The sequence below is a fragment of the Falco peregrinus genome, chromosome 2, assembly GCF_023634155.1.
Source record: "Falco peregrinus isolate bFalPer1 chromosome 2, bFalPer1.pri, whole genome shotgun sequence".
NCBI lineage: Eukaryota > Metazoa > Chordata > Aves > Falconiformes > Falconidae > Falco > Falco peregrinus.
This window is the reverse complement of record NC_073722.1, coordinates 114,656,331-114,675,440: the sequence shown is the minus strand read 5'-3', so window position 1 is coordinate 114,675,440 and position 19,110 is coordinate 114,656,331. Positions and strand designations below refer to the sequence as shown.

The window sequence follows — 19,110 nt, the reverse complement described above, 5'->3', positions numbered from 1 at the left end:
TTATTGATTCACAGAACAGTTCATCAGCTTTAGTGAGAAGAAAATCTAAATGATAATGCGTTGATTTTGAACACTTGGTGAATTAAGCATGATTGCAGCAATCTCCATTTTTTTGTGGTACATGAAGGATACACTTAACCTATTAACCTCTTTAACGTTTTTAACGCTTGATTGAAGATCTTCTGAATCATCCATATTCATAATTAAAAGTTCTTCTATCTTTCAGTTTCCTCAGAAAACAGGGAGGATAACATCGTTAGAGAGGAGATGAAAATTTGCTGTAAAGTGGACACAAACCTCTCAGTACCCAGCCGTGTGCTGAAGTGTGGCCTACACAATGTAATGTCAGGAGGAGAAAACAGAAAATCAGCAGCCGACATCACTGCTGAAGGAAATCAAGGTTCATCTCTTCATGTGTTTGTTTGCCCTTTGCTTTGAGAGACTTTTGCCCTGACAGCTTGGTATGGACTGAGTTTACATGCGCAGGGCAGGGAGATGTGCTGTACGCTCATGCTTCAGACACACATATGCTGAAGCCCTCTAAACTCAGAGGCTTTCCCCTAGCCTGTATAGGTGCCCAGTCCTGGATATATATATCCATAGGTATAGGTTTCTGTTGTAGCTATATAGTTACAGATACAGGGATGCTGAGGGATGGCAATACATGATGGCCACGCAACAGATTTCCAAGAATTCCACTTACCACTAAGTGATAAATGAGACTTTACCTCCAGACTAAGAGGACTTTTGTTACATACAGGTATTTTTATATCCAAATTTCTTTACTGCAGAAATCCCTGTCGTCTTCCATAGGTTATATGGGCAGAGTGTGTTTCCTTGAGACAAGTATACGGTATTTATCCTCCTCTGGGGAAAGTCCTTGGTAGGGCTATGGCTTTCCACTTTTTGCTGTGATGTCTGGGTTTTGGTGGGGTTTTTTTGAGCGTTTTGTTTTCTTTGGGTGGTATTGTTTGTTTGGGGTTTTTGTAATTTTTGAATGCATGCTGGATGATTCTATTATTTCTCTTCCAAATTAGACCAGTATTAAAATAGCCTTTCTAGATATTTATATGTTTAAATTCCCATGCATTGAGATATTTAAAAAATGGTCAAAATGGATTTCCTCAGTGGCATTTGAACCCATCATGAAGGATGGGTCTCACACCTCTTCTTTTTGGTTATTTCAGATGAAATATATGTTCAAAGTTATCTGTTTTGATGAGGAGTCAAGAATTGGCTTCGAATGTTGATAGAGCCATTCTTTCATTACAGGTATCTCCATTAAGATATCTTAGGCCAGAGGCTATTTGTTCTCTCCTGCATTAGTTCCTTCTTTCATTACCAGCTTTTGTGGAGTACATTGCAGAAGCACCAGGCCAGGCTTTTCCTAGGTGGTGCTGATGAGGCAGGCTCATTTCTTAGCACACCTCTTTGATTCACTTGGACTCTATTTTCTTTTGCTCTCCAGGTGAGCGTCAATTTTCAGTCAGCCAAGGGAACATTACCCTCACCACCACTTTACTGATTGCTGGGGTTTGTGCAGCAGCATTGCTAACGTATCACATTTGTCGGAAGCAAAATCATCAAGGTATAGTCTGGCAAAATATTGTTTCCTGTGGGTAACATGCCTTACGAGCAGTGCTAGTAGTGAAAAAAGCATGCAGGGTTTTCCTTCTGGATCTAATTTCCGTAACATTATTTATGAAATTGCTAAATGGTATTCATTGTGAAGGGGAGGCTGGGCTGACCGCTGGTGTGAACTCCACCGCTGCCTTTGGTGCCATGACGCAGCCTCCAGTGTGCCATGACAGCCTCTGTCAGCTGGCTTTACTAGGAAAAATAAGCACAGAATAGATTTCCTCTGTGCTCCGGTAACAGAGCCGAGCGATTGCACTGCTCAGCCCTGCCTCAGTGGGCACCAGTGCCTTGAACATTGCTGTGCAGCTTCCCCTGCAGAGACATACCGTGGCCCAGGAGACTGCCGAACATCGGCCCAGTAAAGAGCTATATCTAATTTAAGAAAGAATATTTCCCTAAATACATCCAGGCGGAGAGGTTTTTTGCAAACTAATATGCATGGAAAGGGCTGAGACAGGCTCTGTGGAGTAAAGAGGGAGTCATGTGAATAAAGCCTGGAAATATCTACCTTCCTCTGTATCACCCTCTGCTCTTCCCTCCTCCCTCACAACACAGAGAGTGCACTATTCTTAGTGTGAGGTCATGTTAAACCACCTCTTCAGAAATAGTCGTGCTACAACGCAGTATAGAACTTGGGATGCAACTGCACTGTCATATGCAAAGCATCACACCTGCCATGTGTGGTGGAGGTTTGCGGACAAAACTCAGGGCCTGTGGATCTGTTTGAGATGGATACCAGTGAGTTGCTCAGGAATTTCAGATAAATAAAAAATCGAGGGAAAAAACAACTGTATGTCTCTTAGTTCTGAGTAAATCCTTGCTAATGTTGGTACTTTCTTCCTATTGTTTTCCTAGGATCTGTCCCAGTGATCAAGCCTGCTTTTTGTTGGTAAGATTTGACTTTTGGGGGTTTAATTATGGTAGATGATGGAATCACATTACTACAATGGTAGGAGGGTGCTCAGTGAAGGACTAGACGTGTTTACTAGGACCATGTTCAGTGGATGTCCATTTCCTCGCTGCATCAAGTCAGAGTCAATAGATCTTAGCTCCTGCATGACTTTGCGGTGGTTCCAGTACTCATGTGTTGATCATTTACATGCTTCTGCAGATGCCTCTTGACCCTGACATACAGTGTCCTCCCCACATCCTGTAGCCAACTTGGCTCCAGGGTTTATGGGAGCTTGTGTAATGCCAGAAGCCGAGACATCTCTCATTACCGAACTAGTCCTTTAGAAACAAATGTTGGTTGTTTCTTTCTAAGAGTCTAAGAATTAAATGTCTAAATCTGGATTTGTTTAAGTTTAACTGATTGGCTAGAAGTTAGTTGAAGCCTAAGATTTTTATCTAGTGCTCCCTTCCTAGTGAATGGAGAGAAATAGCTGTCTTGAGAAGATGATTCATTTCACCTTAAAATTGTTTGAAGATTAAACAGATGAATTACCTTGTGAAGGTACTTGTTTCTCTCTAGTAATGCTACAGGAAGCCAATGAGAACAAGCTGAGTTGTTTGAACATCTACAGTTAGATAAAACACAAGGTTATCTGAAAAATAGGAGTTCTGTAAGTGCTTGCGAAACCCAGTAAGGTAACACAACGCTAGTCTCACTGCAGTTATTGTTTTAAGACATACTAATAGATACATTAATGCATAGGTAAAAAACTTATATCGCTAGTGGCTGCCCTGAGGCACTGCCCTGTGGCGTAGTGCTCAGTGGTGTTTGGGGCCTGTCCCAGAGCACCTCCAAGGCAAAAGCTGACAAGCCGTAGCAGCCAAGGCAGGGGCTCAGCAGAGATGCCAAGAGCTCACTGGGCACCGAAGCTGCAATCCTTTCACCTTTTAGAGCAAGGGGTCGCCCAGGAGTGGATAGGACAGAGTAGCTGCCTTGAGAACTTCACACTCGAGATTTCCAAGCTTAAACTCATACAATTGGATTGATTATAATTCTCACTGAAATCATCCTGTGCCTTTGGCGGCCTCACAAATACTTTTCCTTCAATTCTGCAGCTGTTAGAAAAACCAGATGGCATCCTGACATGTAAAACCTTGTGCCTGAAAAACTTCTACAAACAAGACCTCCAAGCCAGCAGCATGCTCCTCAGTAACGGTGTACAACATGCAGCTGGACAAACGGACCTCATTTTATATGAGACCTCATGGTAGTTTTCACAAATGTACCTTCATCAAATCCACATGTTCACTGAGGGCTGTGATTGCCACAGTTGTCCAGCTGCAGGCCTTCACAAGTGACATGAAAAGCTCCTTGGATCTCCCATCCTTTCCTGGTGCTTTGCTCAGGACAGCAGTCATTGCAAGATGTGTGGATGGCCCAGCACACAGGTTTAAACCAGCTGAATTCTCTCAATGATTTTCATGATTGAAACTATCAGTTCATCTGAAATTCTTCAGAGAACTGTATTTGTGCTCAATAAGGATGTGTTGAACCCTGAGGTTCTCTGCATGTCTTCAATTTTGTAATGTGATAGCATGCCCATAGGTCTTTATTTTTTTAACTCCTGGGTGGTCTTTACATCTAAAAAAGCATTTTGTACAGGTGACTGGTTTGTTGAATTAGAGGGGTTTGACCTTTTGAACAGACATTTGATTTTGCAGCCAGCTGCAGGTTGAGGACATCTCCTCTTGTTCCTGTGCAAGGGTGGATGAGAGGGCAATATCCAGCTCCCTCAGAAACAGCATTGGGTCATGGAAGCCATGGCCCCTTCCAGGCTGAAAAGAAGTATGATGTCAATCTCCCTGAGAGACTAGGTCATAATACTGGCAATTCTAACATAGGACACTTTCAACAGTGATTCCAGTGGGTGGGAAAGCATATTGATGTACCCACTTCGTTTCCTTATCAGAAAAGACTACAGTATATTTCTGCATCTGAAGACAGGTTTGGGTATCCTGTGTGCAGACAGTAGGTGATGAATATTGCACTTCAGGGATCCCCATTTGGTAGTGCACAGGTGGTATGTCAGCTTCAAATGATTTATTGTTCATGCTTGATTTGAAGAAATCCTCAAAACTTTGCATTAGACCTAATCTAGCATCAGGCTTTTGAGCAAAAAACAGCAGCAGCACAATTAGAAAAGCAGATCCATAAAACAGTTTGAATACTTGCTGAATCATTTTTACAAGCTTTAATTACCCATAAATCTGTTGCTGAAACTTGCAGCAGGAAATCTCAAAGGATGTAATGTGTGTGACTCCTGAAATTTGCTACAGTCAGATCTAAAGGGAAAGGTTCATAATGAAAGACATCCAAAAAAATGTTATTAATTAATTTTAGAAATACAGAAAAGCCTCTGTGCTTAATTTTAGCTCTTGTTTGGCACAGGAGACTAGTGTTGTTATAGGTTGGTTTTTTTCCCTCCCCAGTAGAGGCTTTACACTCATGCTGATCTAAGATACCCTTTTAAATCGATTCTCAGCTTATTTGTTGGATTTTGTCTTTTCAATTTTAATGTGGTGTAATGCAGTCAAAACTTTATGAAGAGGTGACAGTCCCCAGCTATTCAAAGACTTTTTTTACTGAATGTTATTTTGACTGATCCAGTTGTGAACTCTGTTATAACATGATGAATGTTGTATGCTTATCCAATAAGCCAAAGCTAAGGTTACCTGTAAAGAGTCCAGACTGTGCAAGGATTTAGAGATAGAAGGAAAAAGACTTTTTATACAGTGCCTTAGCACAATTGCAGTTCCTGTCCTTTCCTGGAAGAGGGCTTCTGTAAGCTTGCGATGGTGTAGATGTGTATCTAAAAGGAGGGAGGAAGAGGTTGGTTTGAGATAAAAGCCATACTTTTTTTTTAGGAAATAATGTATCTGCTGCTATAGCTTGGGAAAAGAGCACTCATAGCGGGTATGGGCCTTTCGCTTTTTGGCACCACAGCAGCTGTCATGGGTGTTGCTTTTGGTTCTGTTCCGCTCTGCTCTAAGTCATTGCTGTGGGTGTCTCTGAAGAAGTGCCAAGTGTTCCATTTTACGCGATTAATCTGTCCACTGTGCTTCTGGAGACTTCCAGTGAGGTACACATTATCTTCCTCTATCTAGAAAAATACCATCTTAACATTGAAGGCCATGGCAGTTCTTTTGTATGACCTTTTAATGAGAAAACCAAATGCGTCCACGTGTGGAAAAATCTATGTGTGCGTGTATATATGGTATTTAAATCGGGTGCTGACACTGGGTGGTTTTGGTATAAACTCGGATTTTGGGTTCTTCAGAGAAGGAACAAAGTGACACTTGAGAACTCACATTGTATTAACTTGAGGGATTCAGGCTGAATGATGTGCAGGTTTAATTTCTACTTTTTAACACCAGCTGGGGCCAGAGAGCTGGGTGTGTTTTGAGGAGAAAGTTTCTATGGACACCTCTGCCCAGTGACAGTTCCTTAGCTAAATTAGTCACAAGACATAAATCTCAGACCCATTTTTACGGCTCACACAAGCACACTTTCATTTATATCTCTTCTTCGTACTGAATATGCAGACTGTGATATTCAGAGGCATCACTAGCAACTGTTTCACTTTGCCCCTCCTGAGCCGTGTTGTGCTGGTAGACACCAATCATCCCATGCCTCAGGAAAAACTGTTCAAGGTAGCTTTAAAGATCTGCAGTGTTCGTTCTCAGCAACTGCTTTGTGTTGTTTTGCAATATACAAATATAGACAAATAATTGCTAATGAAATAAAAAATTACTAAAGATACAAAGTGGTCTGATTTGCCAAATGCCATAATTTGATAGTTGCAATTTCACTTTGATTTTGTTGTTGTTGTTGTTGTTGTTTTGTGTTACTATACTCATCACAATAAAACATTAGTTTAAAACCTGGCTATTCATGGATAACCCTGTGTTGATTGTATTGTTATTTGACATGTTAATCTCTTTTTAAAAGCATCACCATCACATGGTTCCCAAACTTATAATCCAGTATTGTTGTCATGATGATTCACTACTTAAATATTGCAAAAGCAAAGACCGGGAGTAAGAGATGTCTCCTGGCATCTTCTTTTGTACCCCGTAGTGAGCTTTGCAGAGAAATGAAAGCTCATTTCACAACCTGCCTGAAATCTGTTTTCTTTACAGTAACTGATGAAATTTCTAAGCTTTCAAGCATTTAAGAAACTCATCGAGAACACCCTCTTTCCTGCCTGCAGGAAGAGCTTTTCATCCTATCAGGGAGGGAGCTGGATCTGCATGTGAATTGTAGCCGAGCTGGTGGTTAGCAGCTCTGGTGTACTGCAGACACTATAGAAAATGCGTTATTAAATGTGAAACCAGGAGGCACGCCAGAGGTATGTACCATACTGTTGCCTGGAAATGATGCACTTTGACATTGCCAAGGTGCAGATCAGACCTGCAGTTTTGTGAGCGGGGTTTGTATACCTGAAGTAATGGAGCATCTCTCATCTACTTGCTCCTTACAAAGCCAAGATTTTTGTGTTTGCAGCCACCAGCCAGGCAGCCTGGGAGCACTGACAGACTGAGTTGATTGTACCAAGTGCCTGCATTTCCAGTAAGGCCACAACTGGGAGATAATTGCCTGACTTTGGCACTGTAAACAGCAACTTTGAGCCTGCCTTTTCTCAGTTGACTGTAAAGGGAAGGTAGGTGCTCACTGTACGGACTCTAATCCTGCCCTCAGGGCTGGGGGTTGTTTGGCAGTAGGAAGTGGTGGGCGTTTTAAGTGTGAAATCAAACCCGAGATCCGCCTCTCAAGAGAAATCTCTCTTCCCCCTCTCTGTCACTTTTGTTGTGATACTAAGGCAAAAGAAGCATATTGCTAACTTCTTTGAGTAGACAGCTGATGTAGCTGGAAGAGGTCAGGCCAACTTGTGGCCCACAACCCTTTCTTCAGGTCTTTAACTCATCAGTGAGATAATAGAGAACAACTAAAAAGACCTTTGAAAATGCTGCAGATATCGTGTCTCCCAACTGTGTGTGTCTTTCTTCTGCTTCTCCTGTGCTTCCCTGGCCAAAATGGTACGTACATCATAGATGATCTTACGTTTCACAAGTTTCAATATTTTTTCTTCCTTGCTCCCCCCCGCCCCAGTCTATCGTCTTAAAAGGTTCCTGGCAAATTCCCCATTAGCAAAACCAGGTGGAACTTTTAAAAACATTCTCTGAAATTATTGAATTATTTTTTAGAAAAAAATTAAAAATTTATTGTGATCAGAAGTTTTCTTTTCTACACAGAAATTACTCTCTGTAGAAAGAGTGGAAGCTGTTTTCCCAGTAATTCAACATGAACTGTATCTGTACCATTAAGCTTGACAGGGGAGCTCACTACTGGATAGAAATGGCTATTGATATTTACTAGGGGCTTTATTATTGAAGGTAATAAAACTTTACTAGAAATATCTAGTGCTAAATGTTGTCGTGGCTATTGAGAATACAAGCTGGAGGCATACTTGGGGGAAAAGAGTGTGAATCTCTGAGGAGAACAGGCTGAGGAAAAAGATGTGTCCAAACAGTCAGTCCTTCCCCCCCACGACTATTGACAATAACTGGAAAGGATGGTGCCTTAGGAAAAAAAATATTATCCATCAATCAACATGTCTGGAAAGAAGATGCAGGGACACTGATGAGAATATTTGTTTTGAGTGTCTTTGCCATTCTTTAGTTATTGGTTGTTGAGAAGTCAATACCAATTTCTTCAAATATAAATTAACTTTTGAACTTCTACCTCAGTCTTTTGGATTAAACAATTGATGGGCAATGGCTGCTTATCATTAGCTGCGTGGGTCCTTAGATCATGTAAATGTGGATCAGCTTAGAAGTACTGATTTTTAGGCTGATGGAGATTAATTTCCCGAGCTTTCCCTACCCGCTTGTAAAGGCTGAGTGCTCTGTGCTTCTCTGGCTTTCTTCATCACCCATTTCTCTGCCGCTTTGTAAGGTAATTGCTGATAACTCCTGAGTTGCCTTAATTCTGTTTCTTAAGTGTTGTAGGAGAAATGTCCTCATGTCTGGTCAGGATGGATTGACCTACTGTATGTAAACTCCCATGATCTGTCCTTTCTGTGTTTGACTTCTGTGTTTGTTCCCTTATTAAAATAGTTTTAAGTATGTAGGGATCCTTAATTTGCTTGTCAACACTGAATAATTCTACCCTTTCTATACTATGTTTGTCCTAGATATGCAATAACCAACATTTAATTTTTCTTCTCTTGCTTTTAATGTAATTTCTTTTAGGCGTTTCCCATTTGATCCCTCTCTTTCTTGGTATACATTGCACAAGCACTTACTGTTCAGTTTCTTTGGATATTAAAGTCATTAGAGAACTCACAGGGTCTTGTTATATATTTTTATATCTTTGTTTCTTACTATAAGCTGGAGTTATACCTTCTGTATTTCTCTTTCTATGAGGCTACACTATCCAGTTTCCTGATGTTGCTAAAACCTTCTTTCTAAAAAAAATTGTAATTTTCTTCCATACTCTGCCTTTTTGATACCTTTGAATTTCAGATTTAGATCCTCAGCCAGCTCCAGTTATTGTGCTGAGTTCAGTAAACCTTTTATTTTGAGAACTGATGGATCATTCTGGGAATCTACAGAGCAGACTATATTTTTTTCGTGAGCAACAGAAGCCACTTTTTCGCAAGGTCTTTTAAGCTTTGGAGAGATGTTGAGTTGCACAGGTCAATGATCATGAAAGATGCGATAGGTTTCAGGACAGCCAAGATGATATTTACAGGATAGCAAAACTACAGTCCAGTCTTACAGAGTGGTTCTGTTGATGGAGTAGTTGGTTTTGAAAACTATTTTGATGTTAACAGATCAAGAAGAACTCTGATACTGTAATTTCAATTGCTTTTCTTATTTTTAGGTGAAGAAAATGAACAGTCAGCAGACGTTATCAGTGTCTGGGAAGGAGACTCCATCAGCATAACTTGCTCAATGAAAGTTTCAGAAAATGAAGTGGGAACATACTTGAGAACTAGCATACAGCCAATCAATGTGATATATGTTTCCAAGCTGAATACTTCATATATCTTTCCTGCTTTGGCTAATCGCACCAAGTATTCAATGGAAGGAGGGAATCTCAGGATAACTCTGCACAATGTACAGGAATCTGATTCCAATATCTACTTATGCATTAAGTTTGTTAAAAGCAAAGACCACCACAAAACGCTGAGTGGGAAGACAACCATAGTACTGGTAAAAGGTATTTCACCTTTTGAGTCATGAATTAATAAATACAGATACATATTTTAAATCAAAGATTGGAAGAAAGCATAATGGGAGGGAGAGTGACAGAATTTTACTCATTTCTGCTCAGTCAACATACTGATTTGAAGGAAAGTGTGGGTCTGTTCCCTGAAAAGATGAAGAAAACACATTAGATAGAACAGTCCCAAGAAAACCCCTAGGACATCAATTCATGACTAATTTAATCCTAGCTGTAGGTTTTGCAGCCCATGTAGACAATAAGTCATAGGTTGCTGCTGCAGTTTGGAAACTGCAGACCCGCAGTGCTTTCCAAAACCATCATCAGATCTCTCTAAGTAACTAGCAAAATAACAAGCCTTTTTTTTTGGTAGCAATTTCTGCAAATCTCTTTTGTTTTTACTATTTAATCTTAAATGACAAATCAATAATAATTGGGACACTAGTGTCAGGCAGGGCTTGCAAGTTGGGCGTAAGCTGATAGATCTATGTTTTTTTTCTCTTCTTAACAAACAGTTGATGAATGGGCACAAATGCTCCTTTTGGCAATCATTTCTGGTTAGGGGAAGAAATTTTCTGTCATTTAATTTACTTTTGTTTTTCTTTTTCTTTTTTTTTCTTTTTTTTTTTTTTAATTAGAAGAGAGTTGAATCCACAATATTCTTGGGCAGCTTATTCCTCTATGTACCTACCCTTCTGATGAGTAACCTGATCTAACCTGAAATACCTTTACCAAAAGTTTTCAAGGTTTTCTTCCTTTCCTGTCCCTAAGGCATGCAAAACCTAATTGATGGGTCAGTAGCAGTCATCTGTAGCTATGAAAACTTATAATGTCCTTCCTTTGGCTTCTCTTTTCAAACTTCTTGACTGTGTTTTCCCAAATGAATTCCAACTTCTTGATTATGTCCTGTTTCTCCAAATTATTTTATTAAAATGCCTTTATCTGTTCTTGGTTCTGATCCTCTTCTCTAAAATACTTACAAACTTCCCAGAATTCTCTCTTGTGCAAATATGATAAATTCTATCTTCAGTCCTTCGTCCACGTTAAAGATAATGTCAAAAGGAACAAAGCCTGTTCTCAGAGGAATTGAATGAAGTGTCTGCCCAGCTGGACAGCAAGCTGTCAATAACAGCTTTTTGAAGACCATTTTCAACATTGATGGCACCCACATTGTATGACTTCACCCAGACCGATAGTCCCCAGATCTTTCTATGGCTTAATCTCACTTGAGAAGCAGGCAACAGGCCACGTCTCAGGGGCAAGCTGACGAAGCTCTGTATTCCCTTAGAAGAGTTCAGTAAATGTATTGTTTAGGTAGGTGAGACCCTTTACAACCAGGTAAACCTGTTCAGTCAGTCTTACTTTCACATCCCGGGGCAGGAAAAGATGCCAGGGTGTACTGAAATGTATCTTTCTTTTCAACACATGCGTAAAGGTAGCCTTTGAAAAAAATCATTTTACCCAAATTTCTGTGACCTGTTCTTTCTGTCTTTGACCTCTGTATTTGCTCCTCTCGTTAAAATGCACTGCGCTAAGTATGTGGTAGCCGTTAATGTCTCCTGTTTTTAGCTAGAACCAGTGGAGTTATTGAACAGTCACCGCTCTACGTCAATCCTCAGCAAGGCCAGTCGATCAACATCACCTGTGCGTTGAAAAGCTCGCAGGAAGATGAAGAGATCTACTTGCTCAAGACTCGCGTGCAGCCTGAAAGAGTGCTATATATTTCAAATCAGACCACAAGTATTTCTCCTGGTTTTGCTAATCGCTTGGAGTATTCAAAGGAAGAACATAAAATAGTGATAACTCTACACAACCTAAGGAAAAATGACAGTGATATATATGTATGTGCTGTGGTGATGGAAAATTTCTCTTCCATCTCAGCAGACGGCAGTGGCACTATGCTGTTGATTAAAGGTACTATCCTTCTCCTTCTTTAATCATAAGTAATTATAGGCATGTTGTAATACAAAAGGTGGACTAAAAGCTTGCAGAACTTCAGTCAGGACAGGTAAAGCCCTAACCCATGGCTAGACTTCTTCCAGTACCTGGGAAGGTTCGGAGAGTGTGCTCAGACTCCTCTGTGCCCTGTTGTACTAGAACACAGAAACAGGCACTACGTTTCTACCTGCCTTGTACAGCCAGCGGGGAGTTATGAAAGAGAAAGCTTGCTATAATCCTGCATCTTAAAAAACCCCAAAGGTCAAAATCAGACCACAAACACTTCAATGTGTCTGCGAATAATCTGCCAATTTGGGGAAATGAATCCGTATTTTTAGCATCTGTTCTCTGACCATAATGTGACATAAATGTCTTTTAGAAACCATTCCCTATAGCGAGCCTTTGTGTTTAAACTAGGTCACACTAGGGAGCACAGAACAAGTCCTCAGGCATTTTCTTAAAGTACCACAGATAATAGCAGGGATGATCTCACATACCCTTATTATACAGTGAGCACACTGTAAGCATAATTCCAAAGACATGGGTTTTAATTTTCCTGCAGGATGGTGTTGTAACCATTTGCTAAGTTGAAAACAAAACCAGCAACATACTGCCTGATTTTGATCTTACTGATGCCGTTTAATGCTGTGCATTGGGCTTTGATGAGAACTTTGGGTAATTAAAATAAGGTTTACATAGGTCCTAAGACTTGCAAAGGATCTATCTGCAGTCTTCAAAAAAGTCTGTGGTCTCATTCATAACTGGTGTAACAACTCAGTAATGTGAGTTGGGGAAAACAACGGCTGCACATCAAAGAAATTGGGTGATTACTAGATATTGTGTTACTCGGATATAGATTAATTGAGGTTTTAGAGAATTGTAACCCTTTCCACTAACACTGTTCTGCTCAGTGTATATACTTCTGATCACAGTAACCTCCTACTTCTGTCTGTACTGCTTGCAAACCTACCTGTTTTACAATCCCTACGTACTCCCGGCTGAACCCGCAGCGTTGCTGTAATACTGCAGTAAAACATCTTTTGTTTCCGTTATGTGTGTGGTCCTACTTCTGATCAGTGCCATGGAAGCTATGGCCTTTGTTGAGTGCTCCTCATGGACTCTTCACATGCCACCTGCAGTCATCACCAGCCTCTAGAAGAGCACAGGGAATGCCAGTGAGAATACTAATGGGATGAGAATTCTGGCTATGTAGCATGCTGTTGATATCTGATTTCTTGCTGATCAGTAAATATTTTTTTCATAATAAAAATAGAATTCCACTTCTTCATATTTATATTAATAATATAATTTTACATGCAGAAGCGGAGCAGACAGACTGCAGTAGTAGTTCCTGGGGCATCTATACTTTTAGCATCCTGGTAGCGCTACTGTTTTCTGCACTGATATGCTGCAGCTTGTATCATGTCAATGTAAGTATGTTGTTACCATGCCAAAGTAAAACTGAATCCAGGTTGAGTGAATAGGTGCCTTTGATATTATTTGTAAATAGTGACTGAGTCAAGCAGACATTTGATAAACCTAAGGAATCATGAATTTCTATTGTCTCCTCTTTGCCCTTGTTTAATGTCTCCCAGCTGTAACTCTCAGCAGTAAAAACTGTCATCTTATGTTTCTGTAACCCAGTAAATAACATAGTCTGCCTTTTGAGAACAAATACCAAGTAAGCTTGTAAAATTGGCAGTCAACACCGCAGCCCTGTGTTGCATGTATTTCTCTGAACAGAGTACCTCACTGTCCTGTTTTGCTGCCTTTTTTTTTTTTTTTTTCATTTGGGAATGAAGCTACATATACCGATCTTGTAACAGGTGGGAGATAATGGTTGGAGGGGGGTACAAGGACAACAAACAGTCAGCCTAATGTCTGAAAGTAGCATTAGAAAAATAATTTTGTCCTGTCCTAGAAAGAAAGGTGACCAAGAAATTTTTCCTTGACTGGGATTATTTACATTCATATTCTGCAGAAAGTTCCCAGAAATTATTTGTCTCTGATAGATCTTTCTGCACCATAGGGATTACCCAGAATCAACAGAGTATGAGTCACCAACCAGGCTACTATCTGGTCCCTCCACGTATGGCTTCAGTACTGCTAAAAACAAGTAGTACAATATCATTCTGGCAAAGCCAAGAGGCCCTGTGGGAACTGGTCTCCTGTGTTATCAGCAGCAAGCTGAGGATAAGCCTTATTTATGCTGGGCCCACGGTTCCATCCAACTCTTGAAGGAACTTTTCATGAAATTACATCAGACTGACAATAGAAAGTTAAATAAATAGGTTGATAATTCCCATCTAATCCTCTAAGACCTCATTGGGTTATGAGAGGAATTTAAAAAGTACATTTCCACTTCAAACAGGTGAACCCCTAAGATGTAAATCAAATCCTTGGTTGGGGTCTTTTAAAGCTCTGTTCTGAATACTTGTTTGCTTTGTTTTGCAGATGAAGAAATATTTCCAGAAAAGAAAACCAAATGTAGTATATGAAGATATGTCTTACCGTTCTAGATGTAACACCTTGGTGAAAACCAATGCTTACATCATTAACGATTAAGCTTCTGCCAGCTGGGACCATATGGGGATTGACCATTCCTTTACAGGTCTCTGAGAGCTGCCTTAGCAAGCTGATGCGCTAGCAGAACCAACAAGCTGAACTATCACCTGCCTTCTTCAGCGGAAAGAAAAAACTGCCTCATTTCCAAAGCTGTTTCTGCTTTTTTGATCACTTGTAAATTTTTGTTGTTTGTTTTTGGGGTTTTTTTAATGTCTAGAAAATGTAGAGAAATGTAGGTATCCTGTACATGTGTCTGCAGTTTAGTATGGAATGCAGAATTTTTGGACTATATATTTGGCTAGATGCAACATATGGAGTTATTTGATTGATAAATAACCATGTCAGGGAAGGTGGGATAGATGGAGAGGTCTGGTTCTGAGCTTGCTTTCTTCTGGTCTGGTGCTCAGAAAGACCATAACATGCCTGTTCAATAATACACAATGCATCCACATATGAATGGATTACAGTTTTCTTATGAATCTTTGTGGGTCTGTCCAAGAGCTCAGGTAGCTAAGACTACTCATAGAATCATAAAATCATAGAATCATTAGGTTGGCAAACACCCTTGAGATCATCAAATCCAACCATTAACCCAGGGCTTCGAAGAGTTACAGAGAAGAAATCTATTCTGAAGAGACCTCAGAAACTTTGTGGCAGAGTGAGTTATCAGTGACGTGGGCTTACCTGGACAAATGTCAGTAACGGCCCTAGGGACGTGCAGTCAAGTTTAGATTTTGAATGACTGCCTCTGTCAGAGATAGTGGCATGACTGGTATGGGTCTTGATGTGGCTGACATACAAAATTACTAGATTTGGGGCATGGCAGCTTTTTGGGACAGCAGAAATATCTGTGATGGGCTGCTGTTGTCTCAAGCTCCAGATGTCTTAGGACTACAGAGCAGGACGTATTCCTCCAGGTCAGTGACTCCACACCGTACAGTACCAGGGGAACTAATCTGGGACAAAGCCTGCGTTCCAATCTGGCCATGGGTGAGTCTGATCCAAAATCACTCTTACCATGGGAGTTTATCAAAAACTCACATCAGGTAAGTAGGAACTAAATTTGGTTTAGTAATGGCTTAGAACAGGTCACTATGGTGGGCTTAACTTTACTCTAGCTAAGGAAGGGCTACAGTTTTTTTCAGGGGTGCTTTGGTTTCACAGAGCCATGGCCGCTGTGCAAAGTCAGCAATCTTGTGTGCCCAGAGGAATATCAGCTTGCCCTGTTCTGAGGCAGGATTGATGGGGTTGGCTTGTGGATTCTGGGGTCAGGCTGAAACTAGAATTTTTCTTTTTTGATGTATTTGTTTAGTTCTTTGAGGGATTAGGGCCGGTTTGCTGTTGATGAGTGCGTGGCTGGAGAAGAGCCTGGCACAGGGGGTCCTCCCTCCCTGGAGGTGAGCTCTGCCCAGATCTTGGCTGCCCAGCCAAGCCCATGCTTGGGAGAGCCGTTTCCCTCCGGGCGCGGAATGCCGTGTGCCAGACCCGAGGGAGAAGCATGCTCGTCCGGGGGGCTGCTGCAGGGAGGGCTGTGCCCTGTCCATCGCAGACCCTGCCGTCCTCGTGTAGCTGTCACCAAATAAAATCCTCTTTGTGGCTGGGGCTTTGTACAGTTGCTCAATATTTTTATACACATATTAAAGACTATTTCATATATCTTGCAAATGAATGATAGTTATTGAATGAACTGTTTCTTCAAGTGTTTTGGTTTCTTTTTTAAAAGTAGAATGATTCAGAGGCTTCTTGCAAAATGCAGTATAACTTGCTCCTAACAGCACCTTAATAGACAACGTAATAATTATTTTCCACTTTATTTACATAATGTACATGTGGGAGTTTTATTTTTTAATTTTAAATCTAGTCACTGAAGAAAACACCATAGAACACTTCAGCTGGTGTGTATTCATGCAATCTCTTCCTAGCAGCTAAAAAAAAATTCCTGAAGAGATAAAAATGTCAAATGGAGGTGGGTAAGCAGCAGACGGCACTGGGGAAGCTCAGCCCATCCTTCAAATGGCACCTGGCACCCGGCTGCGACGACTGCAGGCCATGGGGTTTGCTAAATCTGAAGCAGGAGATGGCACCTCACTGCTGTTGACCCTGTTTAAAGCGCCCATAAGCCCAGCCCCAGTGGGGTCCCTTGTCCCCTCACAGGGGTCTCACCTGCCCCCTCCCCACTGGTGAGCGCAGCCCCTCGCCACTTGCCCAGGCCCCGCTGCCGTGGTGCATGGAGGCCCTGTGGTGCCCATGGCGTGGGCAGGTACCCTGGGGGCACCGCCAGCCTCTCTGCCACTTCGCTGTCCTGCGCATCCCGCCCAGGAGGACAATGGCGTCTGCAGTGGGGTCAGGGGGAAGGCCCTGAGGGACGATGAAGGCTTTGCAGCCCCTTGCTGGGAGGTGTATCCCAGCACCCGCTCCTGCGTGGCCAGGGCGCTGGCAGGGTCCCCCCAGGGCCGCTTTCCTCCCAGGATGGAAGAAGGAGGCCTCCCACATGGCGCCTGAAGGCTGCTGCTGCCCCACAGCAGGAGGGGCCGACAGGGGCAGCTGGCTGCCTTGTTGTCACCACAGCGTCCCCTCCTGCTGGGGTAGGCCCCGGGGTGAGGCCATGCATGTCCCTGCCCACGCCGGGCACTGCTGCCCTTACCCGGGCGTGGGGGCAGTGGCAAGACCAAGGGGACCGAGCCCAGATGTCACCCACAGCACAGAGACCACCTCTGCCTCTGTCAGGGGCAGGCGTAGGGGAAGATACTCTAACAAATTAGATACTGCTCTAGGAGCTAAAGTGCCTGTATTCAACCACTGTTGGTCATATTTTCATTTTGGAAAAAAGGTGCAGGTTTAATAGAAGAGGGCAGTAGTCCCAGAGAGACAACATGTGGAGGTTCAAGATGAGCAAACTGGCATTTGAGGTCGGCTTTCTGTAGCACTGCTACTGTGCAAGTGTGGCCACAATTGTGAAAAAAAACCCCAACAACCCAGTATGTGAAAGGAAACAGTAGTGGAGGTGGTTTCTTTGGCTTGGTGTAAACAAACAAAAAAAACCCAAAAAGTCAAGAGCTGAGGGAAACAAAATACAGTGAGGGAAACAACATACAGTGAGACATTTTGTGAGTTGTATCTATGTAGAGGCGTAGAGCATCAGCCCTGCAATTAACCCAATTAACCCAAGCAGCAGTGAATGAGCTGCTGGGAAGGGATGCTGAGAAATGAGCTCAGGGGTGTCAGAGTAAGGGTCGGGTGTTTGGCTGTTCAAGGAGGTCAGAGGGGTCCTAGGTGGAGCACGGTCTCAGAGCCCCCCTGGAAGGGAGACAGACTGAATTTTGCACCTCCCGAGTTGAAGACAGAATTGCTGTGGGCTGGTCCTGTTGCCTTTGCTGGTTTTCTGTCTCCTGTCCCTGCACTGGGGAGATAAATGATTTCCAAGGAGAGGTGGGAAGTGCAGCGTAAAGCTCTGAGGCTGGGCCAGGACCTGCAGCAGTGACCATGGTATCAGGGTATGAGTGAGGTCCTCAGCCCCGTTTCATGGAATAAACGACAGAAATGGCAGCTGGCAGCAAAGCAGCTTTGGGTTGGGGATCAGGACTGCAGCTCTAGGGTCAGGCTTTACCAAACAGGGATGGAGAAGGCCGAGGCAGCTGAGCGAGGAGAGTTTGTCAGAAGCAGAGAGAACATAACAGACAAGGTACGAGCTATGCTCAGTGACTCCAGGGGCCAGCTCTATATGGAGTGGCCTGGCCTGAGCTCTCAGGGAGGGCTCATCAGAAATAATATTTTGGCTATTTGAAAAACTGGAGAGACCAGCCAGCATGTACAGATTGCCACTGATGGAGCCCATAGACTGAGGAAAGCATTTTAACCCTTTGATTAAGGTGCCTCTGACAAGTACATGCTTGAACTCAGATGCCAAGGAGGTTGGTAAGCCAAGCTGAGCCACAGAACGTTTTCCAAGGGGATTGTATGTGGGGTAGAAGTAGGTTCTCCTCTTCTTGTGGCTTGTGATGTATTGTAGCATGCTGGATTATTTCTAGTGACTATCCTGCAAGCAAATGCTTATGTGCTTATAGCAGTTTTAAACACTGCATGACCCATTTCTAAAGCCTGCTGGAGTTACTTCCTTCCTCCTGTCTGTCACTGGTTGCTGCTTGTGATCATTCTTCCATCCAGTAACTCAGGCAGGAGATGTTCTGTTATTACATGGAGGATATGACCAAAATATGTCCAGCACTGCTGGTTCTGGTGCAGACAAGCTACTGACTGGTGATTTCTCAAGGTCCCTGTGTTAGTGAAAAATATACTTCCGTTCACAGCATACAATCTTTTGAAAACACTTGTTTTTCCAGGCATTTAATTTCTTTTTGAATGTTATGTAACACTCAACTTGCAATCAGGTATTAGCAGTCAGCTTACAGTCAAGTGGAAAACATGCATTTTTTTCCCGTTCACAGATTCGGTTTTCACACAGTTCACAGCTCTGAAGTGCTGGAAATGCCTTCATAGTACAATTATTTTAATCTGACATCTTTGTTTGATATGCTTCTGCTCTAGTTAATGAATTCTTCTACTGCTCAACATCTAATTTTAAGAATATTTGTGTTGTCATGCATGATTTTTAACACTATTTCGAATGCTTCAGTAATGGCTGTATACTGGCTATGTGCAGCATGCAAGAAATCTTCCAAATGCCACTTTAAATCGCAACAGATTTTAACTTACTTTTTGGTAAATCACTGATAATACATCACTGATCTTAATCCTCTTATATAGCCAGAGCATCCTACTTTGGCTGCAAT

General features: G+C 42.1%; 2 protein-coding genes across 10 annotated transcripts in view; both read left to right on the top strand.

Moving 5' to 3' along the window:
* LOC114010641 (uncharacterized) overlaps window positions 1-6,474 on the top strand; it is a 35,714-nt gene extending 29,240 nt beyond the window's left edge. For 7 of the 8 annotated variants that reach the window (XM_055797713.1, XM_055797711.1, XM_055797709.1 and 4 more), the window contains 4 exons: window positions 227-400; window positions 1,469-1,588; window positions 2,494-2,527; window positions 3,646-6,474. In XM_055797713.1, coding sequence (XP_055653688.1) covers window positions 227-400; window positions 1,469-1,588; window positions 2,494-2,527; window positions 3,646-3,652 — 335 coding nt within the window. In that variant the 3' untranslated portion in view covers window positions 3,653-6,474. The remainder of the gene's footprint in view (window positions 1-226; window positions 401-1,468; window positions 1,589-2,493; window positions 2,528-3,645) is intronic. The other variant, XM_027779138.2, reaches the window with a different exon arrangement.
* Window positions 6,475-7,387: 913 nt separating this feature from the next.
* Window positions 7,388-15,989, top strand: LOC101924825 (uncharacterized). 2 transcript variants are annotated; one of them, XM_055797708.1, is made up of 6 exons: window positions 7,398-7,626; window positions 7,843-7,983; window positions 9,476-9,814; window positions 11,387-11,731; window positions 13,076-13,185; window positions 14,210-15,989. In XM_055797708.1, exons 3-6 carry the CDS (start codon window positions 9,547-9,549, stop codon window positions 14,318-14,320), a joined length of 834 nt encoding a protein of 277 aa, XP_055653683.1. In that variant the 5' UTR covers window positions 7,398-7,626; window positions 7,843-7,983; window positions 9,476-9,546; the 3' UTR covers window positions 14,321-15,989. The 2 variants fall into 2 exon arrangements, with proteins under 2 accessions (XP_005232057.4, XP_055653683.1); XM_005232000.4 differs by lacking the exon at window positions 7,843-7,983 and having other exon boundaries at window positions 7,388-7,626.
* Window positions 15,990-19,110: the final 3,121 nt, after the last annotated feature.

Coding starts and splice junctions, on each gene's coding strand:
- LOC101924825 (XM_005232000.4), top strand. CDS start 7,554: ATGCTGCAGATATCGTGTCTCCCAACTGTGTGTGTCTTTCTTCTGCTT. Junction 7,627..9,475: donor GTGCTTCCCTGGCCAAAATG/GTACGTACATCA, acceptor TCTTATTTTTAG/GTGAAGAAAATGAACAGTCA. Junction 11,732..13,075: donor CACTATGCTGTTGATTAAAG/GTACTATCCTTC, acceptor TTTTACATGCAG/AAGCGGAGCAGACAGACTGC.